Below are 10,232 nucleotides of genomic sequence, written 5' to 3'. Positions count from 1 at the left end.
TTCCTGTTTTGTTAATTTTTGTCATTCTAACTGGTGTAAGGTGGTATCTCATTACATTCTGATAATTTTAAAAAATTACTACTTAGGAATAAATTCACACTGGCCTTTATATGTTTTTAGGGGGACATCTGGGTGGCTCAGTCATTAAGCGTCTGCCTTCAGCTCAGGTCATGATCCCAGGGTCCTGGGATCGAGCCCCGCATCGGGCTCCCTGCTCATCGGGGAGCCTGCTTCTCCCTCTCCCTCTGCAGCTCCCCCTGCTTGTGCTCACATGCGTGCACTCTCTCTCTCTGACAAATAAATAAAATCTTAAAAAATATATATATATATACATATATATATATATATATATGTTTTTAGGTGAACTTATAAATGAACTCGGAGATAAAAGATTTTTGACATGTTCAAAAAAAATACTACTTGTCGTTCATTACAAAATATTATTAAAAATATCCTATGGCCAAGTTAGAAATAAATCAAAATAAATGAGAACCCAGTCTATAAATATAAATGTGGGAGTTCCAAGTCAAATATTAGTAACATTATCTCAAATGGAGAATAAATGACTGACCCTCTATGACAAAGATTTCATCCCAACAATATAATCATTGCTTAATATCAGGACTCCTATTAATGTAATCATATTATTTATGCATTAACTATTTTATGTTTTCCTATACTTAAACTTTGTTTTGCAGTGAAAATGATTTACTTCTACAATAAAATGAGAAAACAAACATTATTTTTTAAAAAATTTATTAAGCACTAACTCAGCAACAGTATGACCGTGGTTTTAGCTTGGCGTTGGCTGAGGGTGGGCAAGTGGGAAGTTCGGTAGAAAAATATTCAGGATTAAACGTTAACCTTTTAAAATAGTAGATTCACAGAGAACAGAATGGCTCAATTTTCCTGGAAAAATTAGAGAGAAGAAAACATAAGTAAAGGTGTTATTGGAGGTAAGATATAAATAGAACTAATCTCTACTATGAGGTGTGCCTTCACAGAAGGGCTATGGGCCCATCATCCCCAAAGGGGAGGATCTGCACGGGGGCCTCACTGTCTCAGCACAGACCCAACAGCCATCAGTTGACCCTGTGATCCAGGTGGGCCTCATCATATATAGAGAAGGAATGAGACTTGGCCCAGCTGACTTCTTGGGGAGGAAGCCACATGTCAGCTGTCTATGCAAGGCCAATTGTTTTATGCATGCATCGGAACAAAATATTTTCTACTCACTACATAGGTCATTGAGAGACATGAAGACTGAAGAATTTTCTAGCTGGCTACCATTAGACTTACAATTTCTGATAATTTCAAATGAAAGCAGGGTTTTACCTAGGGCCATTAAGAAAATGCAGAGGAGACTGACTAGTGGGCAGTTGCTCTCCGTTCCCGCTCTCCACTCTAGATTATATGTACAGACTCTGAGAAGGGAGCACCCAAATCCATTTCTTGGAGACATTTACCTGAGATGCTTCATATGGATTTTTAATTCCCAGGAAAGAGGTAGAAATATCGTGTCATGGATAATCTCTCAATCGTGGGCATCTGGATCATTGTATTTGGCTTCTCAAATGCATTTTGAACCTAAGGTAGTAAAGAAAATCTTCAGAGATTTCCTAAGAGGGAAATCTGGACTTCTCTCTCAGGAGTAAGAAAATTTATGGAGTGTATTAAGGCTGTGGCCAGGTAGTATACACAGAAGAAATTTTTAGCTTTTCCTTGGCTATAGTGCATACATGAACAAAATAGTATCATCAAAAGCATTTTCTGAATAAGCAAAGCTATCAGAGTCAGAGAAACTCACTCTGGTTCCATGCGGTACTTCAAAAAAACCTGCTCTTTAAGCAAACCTGGGGTACCGGAAGGAGTGTCATGATGGCTTAAGATCTTTCAGGATTCCCAAAAAAGGGTTTAAAAATGGTTGCACAGCTTTCCAGGGCATAACAGTGAAAAGACAAGAAACCCTACCTTTCGGAAAATCTCCTCCAAATGGTGACAACAAGAATACTCTCCTAAGTAGTAGATAAGTTGGGAAATGAAGACAGAGCCCTCTGTGTTCATTCTCCAAGAAACATTATCTGCAAATAAAAGGCATTGAAATATTGGGAGATGTGGCCTTCGTATAAGTGTGGAGGACTCTTAGAGCCATAGCTTTTGGACACAGTTTGATTTCGATGCTTTGGAGGAGAGAGAGAGAAATCTGGATAAAGCTGGGTGTCAAGTTTCCACAGCAGGCACAGAGAAAACCGTCGCAGGCCCTCAGTTGAAAACGCCCTGCGTGTTCCCAGGCAGAGCCAAAGTTATCCCCCCGACTACTGCAGGAAGTGGAAAAGAACAGAATTCCTTTCAGCACTTACTATATAACCAAAAAAAGAATCTAGATCGCGCGATGCCTTGAGCCTGGACCTCCTCACCATCCGCACTGTTTGCTACTGTAATACTGTACCTGCACTTCTTCTTCACGCACGTGGTTTGAGCCTCTGCTTCTCCTCACTGTTGCAGCGTGATCAAACAGCCGATCGTCCCCTGTTCGTCCCTTCACCTGCAGCTGCCTCCCTGTTTCTTCTTCCTTTTCGTAGTTACATTTCTTGGGCTTGTCTCACTCACCATGTTCACACGCTCCTAGCCCGCTCGCCCCGGGCTGCTGTCTGCCTGCTGCATTAACTTCACCCAGAGCTCCCCCTCCCCGGCCAGCCATGGCCTCCGAGTCATTAAACCTCACGGTCCCTTACTGAGCCTCACCTGTACCTGATCCCTCATTCAAATCAGAAACTGGCCCTAACTCCCATAGGTTCTTTTTGGTAACTCTGACAACACATACTCTTCTTACTTTGCTTTCTTATATTCCAACCATACTCTCGGATCCACTCTGCAGACTGGGACTTCCGTCTCTCCAGTTCAAGCCTCCGCTTTGGGATGTCTTCTCAATCTGTTCTCTGTTCATGGATCATTTTGTCCACTGTTAGAACATTAAAGATAATCCCTAGGCAAGCATCTCCCCAAATCCTGATGCCGATCTCTTTTCTCAAATATACAGCCTTGTAACTCTCTTCTTTTCCTCCTGAAGTATGCCGAAGGCATTTCACACTTTCTTGCAAGATTCCCATTTTAATGAAGGCACCACAATCATCCCTGGTGACCTCGAGTCCCCTGTGTCACCCCTTCTATTCACCTGCCATATCCACTAAACACCGGATCATGCAAATTTTACATACTAATTATTTCTGGATTCAACAGCTATGTCTTCCCAAGACTGGCATTATCACCTGTGGCCCATGATACTGCAGTCACATTTTAACCTGCCTCCCCATATCGCCTCTTGCTGTTCCATAACCCATTTCCCACAGAACCCCCAGAGTGGTCATCTAAAAATGTCAGTCTTATCATTTCATGATGTACTTTTCACCAAAATTTCCTATTACTATTACTGTAAAGTAATATTAGTAATAAAGCATGTCAACATAAAAGATCAAATCCTTCCCTAACATATGAGGCCTCAAATTATATGGCCCCTGCCTACCCCTCCATCCTCTCTCTTGGTACTGGCCCCTGGCTCAGTGCTCCAGACACACTGGCCCTGTTTTCCAAGCTCCTCTCTTTCCCAGGTTCTCTGTGTACAATGCTTTTTCCGTCTGGAATGTCCTTCTCTTACTATTGACACAGTTAACTCCTTCATTTTTCAACACATTCTTCCTGAAAGCACATAACAGGGTTGACAGTTCTTGTGTTCTTGTGTGAGGTGGTACCTCTATCTTCCTCTCAGTCCATCTCTGCCCCTCTGCTCGTCACTCCGTAAGGCTCAGCAAGCACGTCTGCTTCAGCTGTGCATCATATGCCCTGAAACAGTGTCTCCGCTCATCGTTACATGTACAGAAAGGAATGGAGGAATCACACATACTAGACTTCATGCCCTTAACTTAAACAGTCTTAGAGCATACATCAGGCTGGATAAGCCTTTTTAACTTCCTTCAGTAGCTAAAAGTAGAGAGCTCTTCTTTCCAATAAAACTTTATTCAAACTCCAACATGTAAGACAAAGTAGAGCTGTTCCAGGTATGGAATGGGTGTTTCCCACACGGCCTGTTTCCTGTTTCCCCAGACTAGACTCAGAGCATCCTCCTGGGCCAGCGAATCTCAGGCCCTCCCCTGGACCTACGAATCGGAACTCTACATGTAATGACATTCTGTGCACATCCAGGTTTGTATTCACTACACCAGAGCACTTAGAGCTGTGACTTGTGTGGGGCACCTCGGTGGCTTGGTTGGTTGGACCTCTGCCTTCTGCTCAGGTCATGATCCCAGGGTCCTGGGATCGAACCCCGTGTCGGGCTCCCTGCTCCATGGGGAGGCTGCTCCCCCTGCTTGTGCTCACTCTCTCTCTCTCTCAAATAAAATTCTTAAAAAGAACTGTGACTTGTGTAAACTAGATTCTGGAAATTGCCTGGGTTCTGTAAATCACTCATAAAACAATACCATAGATGACCGTTAAATAGATTTCCCACAGGTTTCACCGTAATCAAGCATTATCTTCTGTTTCTATCTTTTACTATGTCTTTCCTGCCAAAGAAGGATTTTCAGTCATTGTCTCCATTATACTGAAGTCAGGCATTTGAATGTTAACTAAATTTTTAAGACTAGATTCAAATAACCAGCCAAGAGGTTCTAGAATGTGTGAAGCAAGTATTACAGTGTTACTTGATTGCCTTCTTTAACTGCTAGTAGATGATCAGGTGGACCAAACCATGGGACTAAAATACACTTCTGTGCCATTGCTATATTAAGTGAACAAGCAAACAAACAAACAAAAACAACTCTTCATTTATTTATAGTTACACTATTTTAAGTTCGGATCCTCACGAAAGTCCGGTTTACTTTGAAAGTTTCCTCCAAAATCAAGACTTCCAGCTTTCTAGTTATAAAAATAATCTCAATATTTTAAACCTCTTCTCTATAAAGCCTATCATTAGAGAAGAAATGTTCTTCTATTAGTGATCAAGTAGGATCATAGCCAGGCCTGTGATCTGGAAACTGATAGGAGATTGAGAGACTGCTCTCTAAAGTCACTTACGTGGAGTCGAAGATTTGAAAGCGATGAAGTCCTTCTCCACGTGGGTCCTTTCTATGGCATCACTGGAGATATAATGCCGCAAGGGCTGGTAATATGTCCACGCAAATGCTTCTCCCACATCAGTCACCCAGACGGCCCCGTCACCTCCTGGAAGAGACACCCTTGCCTTATGAAAGAAGTTACACACACAGACACACACACAAAATCTCTTCTACCATTCTACCCTTACTTCAGTACATTCCAGTATGGAATTTATTAAAAATGCAAGTATGTCACTACTAGAAAAACCAACTCACTGACTGGGACCCATACAGAGCCCACTTATGTTTAGAATGACCTTGTCCCAAAGGATCGGGACATTCGTTATTATTCTGGCGTGCTTCACGCTTCTTAAAAAATGATACAGACTTAATTTCTCTTTTTTTTCAGATTATTTATTTGTTTATTTGAGAGAGAGAATGAGCGGGCGTGTGAGCACATGAAAGAGCAGCGGAGGGGGAGGGAAAAGCAGACTCCCCACTGAGCAGGGAGCATGATGTGGGTCTCGATCCCAGGACCCTGGGATCATGACCTGAGCCAAAGGCAGACGCTTAACGACTGAGCTACCCAGGCGCCCCCAGACTTAATTTCTTTCTGGCCCAGACCTGAGTGCAGTTCTAAAATGTTGTCTCTGTCACCCATCCTGGGAAAACGAAGGCTAGCTGCTAGGCGAATAGAAAAAGATGCCTGGCCCCACCCTGGGTCCCCTAACCCCAACTCACTGCCTCGGCAGGCCTGCGTGATGATGACCTTGGGCTTGTCTTTGAGACTCCAGCAGTTACGGTTGTTGAAAATCTGGAAGATGGTGTCATCGGGAAGAATGTCCGGCTCTTCATCTCTGTGCTTCGTGCCACAGATCCCGTCTAGGGTGCCGTGGGACATGAACACCAGGAACGTGCTGTCGGAGAATCTGTGCTCTTGGCGGGTGGCGAAGTTCTTCAGCTCCGTTTTCATTTCCTGAAAGAATCTCTGGAGTCACTACCTAGGAGCTCTCCATCTACAGTTTGTACTCAAATAGTAGGTGGAGCAGGCTTTAAGGAATCAGACGGTTTGGACAGAATGGAATTGTAAGAGAAATTTTGTTCTGACATAAAACCAGAAAATTAGACATATAGAATGTAAAGGTTAGCAGGGTTTTGTTTTGCTTTTAAGATTTATTTATTTATTTGAGAGAGAGAGAGAGAGAGTTGTGGGAGGGGCAGAGAGAGAGGGAGAATCTCAAGCAGACTCCATGCTGAGCACAGAGCCCAACACAGGGCTCAATCTCAGGATGCGGAGATCATGACCTGAGCCGAAACCAAGAGTAGGATGCTCAAACCAGGCACCCCTAGCGGGTTTTTCGTACAGTGTGTAGCCCAGTGGTTTTCAGTAGAGGTTTTAGGCTGGGGGAGGTGCTGGGAGGTGGAGTATAAGGAGGGGCACGTGAGGTGGCAGGTCTCCCACCAGAAGGCTTTGCTTTCATCTGTATTACATGTTGGGGTTCCCCTAAGTTTTTATTAAAAAAGAGTGAGACAGAGAGTAAGGGACTGTTTCCTATCGACATAAAGTAGAGACACTTAAATTTCTTCTGAGATTTAAAATGGTTTGTCCAAAATCACCCAAGAAATTTTTTGGCAGAGACAGGATCACAACTTTGTGTGTACGTGTGTGCTCACAATCTTTTTTTTTTTTTTTTTGACTGCATACTTGGCTTTACATTTAGACATATAATATTGAAATTATAAAGGCCTCAGAGTTGTGTCTCACATAGATTATCAAGTCATCAGTGCCTCCCAGAGAGCATTCGAAAGATCCAACATTTTTAGCAAAATACTACCCTATAAATCTTTGCTGTAAAAATGTGCATTGGAAGAGGCTGAAACCCAGGGATGCCTATTCTGGAGAAAGAGAATTCTGTAATGTGCACTGTGTTTTTCCAGCTGCAAAGGAAGAAGTCCAAGAAGGAAAGGGGAGGAAACTTATCCCACTCTCCTGGGCCATTACCAGAGCTGTGAGATTTTCCTTTATAACCACCGAATATCCAAGGTTTTCAAGCAGGCCTTGCATCCCTGAAATGTCATTTTCAGAGCCTTCTCGCTCAGAAAGATAGTCAAATTCTTTGTTGCAAATGATGAGGGCCAGGCGTGTTCGGCCCTCCTTCTCCATCACTGGATATATCTGCAAATAACAGATACAGGGTGAGTTACATGTGGCCTCCCCACTTTTGCCTCCAAAGTCCACACAAAACAGACTGGATGGCTGGAGGACTTGGGGATGGAAATAGGTACTCAGGCAGAAAGACATGCACTCCGGGAACCTGGCTTTGGTTCGGTGGTGGGGAGGAGTTTCAAATATGTTGGAGGACGGGCTGAAACAGACAGGAAATCTGATGGAAGGGCCACTTAATTAGATGACATGATTAAATAACATCCTATGCCTTTTGGGCCGATCCAAAGGCATCTGTATCAAGAACTAAAATTCCCAGTGGGTTCCCAGGATGCAGTTTGAGTGGACAGTCCTGTGTGTTCCTACTCCAAAGGGTCTTACCTCATGTACTCTTACAGTCTTCAGTCCTTGAGAATGCTTACAGGGACAAAGTTTCAGCACGTCCACTTGGGAAGCCTGGATTTCCTGAATAACTATGAAAGAAAAAAAATAACTCTTTAGGAAGTAGCACCCCCTGCCTTGCAGTCACGGAGATCTTTTCACTGGGCTCTCATTCTTTGGCAATGCTTACTGCCATCCCTTCAAAAAGCTTCATATAACAAGAAAACCATTTTGTATAAAAAATGACAAAAACAAAAATCTCGAGTAGTCCCTCTTTCTTTTTGCTTCTTGCTGACCCCACCGCCAGTTTCTGTTTTTGTCAGTGGTCATGACAAATGGTGGCCAATCTTTCATACCCAGCACATTAGACTCACATAAGCACAGTACCCAAGATCTGGAAGGAGGCCTCATGCTCATCTGGCCTGGTCAAGTCATTATTCAGATATCTGAACTCCACTCACAGTATCCCTACTGTGTTGTTATTACCACTAGTGAAATGTCTCCACTAACGGGGAACTTGCAGTGTTCTAAAGCACTCTGAACAGTTCTGAGGATCCCAAAGCCTGAACCTTGTAAGCATTGGTACGTATTTCCTGCACTGGGACCATCCAGAACAATGTCTAATTCCTTTCCCGCTGAAAGCTCATGAGTATTTCTATGGCTTCAAAATATCTTACCTTGTGTTTCAATTATTTTATGTAAATGCCCCCAGAAAAACAATGATTATATTTTATCTTAGTTGTGTTTACTGTATGGTAAGCTTAATTAGGACAGGGAAGGTGTGTTTAATTTTTGTATTTCCAGCATCTAGAATGATAGTCTGGCACAGATTAAAAGTTTATAACTGCTTGTTAATGAATCATTACCTTCAGATACTTGAAAATAGCCACCAGGTATCTGCCACCTTCTCCTGCTTTTTGTTTTTCCAGAGGGAAACCAGCCTTCTGTTCCTTCCAGTATTTTTGTGTAAGAATGATTTCATCTTTTGAACCAAGCAATCTGTTAATTTGCCTGCATCTCTCCCCATCTACTGTCCTCCCCAAAAAGAGGAGGGAATATACTTCCTCCTGTCTTAAATGACTCTCTTTGTGCCCTGAATTCCAATTCCTCTCACCCGCAAGAACTTGACTCAGGCCTTTATTCAGCCCCATTCCATCCGTGTCTCCCTCTTCCCCCTGCTATGTTCTCCCCATGGCATATCACGTGCCTTCACACCCCTCTGGTCTCACAGACACCTCCCCTCCATGCCCTTCCCCTCCAGCTGTTGTCCCGAGTCCACGTCTCAGCACAACTCCTTAAAGGTGGTGCCCTGCTGCACTGTTCCCACTTTCTCAACTGTCATTTTGTTCTTGTGTGCAACACACCCTGGCTATCCCTCTCACCTTCAAATCCTTGTGATCAAAGTTCCCACTGACCATTTGTTGCTCTTCCAGCATTTAATCTGGCGGAACACATCTTCTTCCTTCCTTGAACAGTGTTCTCCAGGATTCTGTGATGCTGCGTGTTATGGCCATTCTCCCTCAAGCTGCTGGCTTTCGCTCTCCTGCCACACGTCTAAAAGTTGGGTCTTTCTACATTGGACCCTCTGTTATCCTCTGTGAGTCACCTCTGCCCAGGCGGCCTCATCAGGCACATCATCTTACCTACTGTCTACATGCTCCTGGATCCCCAGAGCTATTCCTAGGCCTGGTTCTTCTGTGAACAACTGGGTTGAATCCACCTGTGTATTCAATGTCTACCCTGGGATGTACTACACACATCAAAGTGAACATGTACAGGGAAGGACTCCTAATATTTGTCCATGCCTAGAGATCTGTTTCTCCTGAGTTCTCCCTCAACTACAAGTTTTCTTCTACCTCAGTTAGTCATAACCTTCACCTAGTTGACAACCAAAACCAAGATTCATCCTGACTCCTCTTCTTCCTGCATCAGCCCACAGCCTATCCATCCATGGTTTTTGTTGACTCTACCTCCAAAAGAGATCAGATGTCACCACTTGTCATCCTCTCTGTTAGTACAACCCCAGCCTAAAAGCTATTATTTCTTAACTGAAATATTTGAATACATTTGGCCTTTCTGATGCTATGCTTCTTTATCACTCCTCCATTAAATACTTCTAAAGACTTTCTATTGCAAATAGAAAAAAGGCCCAGAGTAGTATGGTAGCTTCAGCCTGAGTCCATAACAGCTCTTCCTACCATGTACCCTAGTTTGCTACTCTCCCATCAGATTGGCTTTTTGACATGACACGTCCATGTGTGCTCAGGGCCCTTGGACTTGCTTCTTTTCCATGGGATGCTTTTCCTTTAGAGTGTGGCACAACCCCCTCTCTATAGTTCAAGTATGTACCAAAATATCACCCCAAATAAGTTATCATAATTGTTCACCCTGGCCCACATGCCTCGCCTCTTTTCTCTTGTCCATTTCCTGACTTGTACTACTTTTTTTTCATGTTTACTGTCTATGTACCTTCACTACACTGTCAACCCCATGAAAGCAGGACCTTGATTTATCTTGCTTACTGCTATAAACAGTGATTACAATAGTAGACAGTAGGCTTTCAGTTCGTATATGCATACACATATATGTATAGATGA

At 43.3% G+C, this 10,232-nt stretch overlaps 1 protein-coding gene across 2 annotated transcripts in view; it reads right to left on the bottom strand.

Annotated features, from left to right (window-relative positions):
• Nucleotides 1-739: 739 nt before the first annotated feature.
• Nucleotides 740-10,232, bottom strand: part of LOC102743671 (caspase-12-like) — a 14,096-nt gene continuing 4,603 nt past the window's right edge. For both annotated transcript variants that reach the window (XM_031023638.2, XM_081799579.1), the window contains exons 4-10: nt 7,636-7,727; nt 7,093-7,266; nt 5,832-6,066; nt 5,071-5,217; nt 1,972-2,081; nt 1,467-1,587; nt 740-909 (exon numbers count right to left, since the gene is read on the bottom strand). In XM_031023638.2, the coding sequence (XP_030879498.2) occupies nt 1,489-1,587; nt 1,972-2,081; nt 5,071-5,217; nt 5,832-6,066; nt 7,093-7,266; nt 7,636-7,727 (857 nt within the window). In that variant the 3' untranslated portion in view covers nt 740-909; nt 1,467-1,488. The remainder of the gene's footprint in view (nt 910-1,466; nt 1,588-1,971; nt 2,082-5,070; nt 5,218-5,831; nt 6,067-7,092; nt 7,267-7,635; nt 7,728-10,232) is intronic.

Source organism: Leptonychotes weddellii, chromosome 11 (genome assembly GCF_054177405.1).
Source record: "Leptonychotes weddellii isolate Sample4059 chromosome 11, ASM5417740v2, whole genome shotgun sequence".
Taxonomy (NCBI): domain Eukaryota; kingdom Metazoa; phylum Chordata; class Mammalia; order Carnivora; family Phocidae; genus Leptonychotes; species Leptonychotes weddellii.
This window is presented reverse-complemented; position numbering and strand designations above follow the sequence as displayed.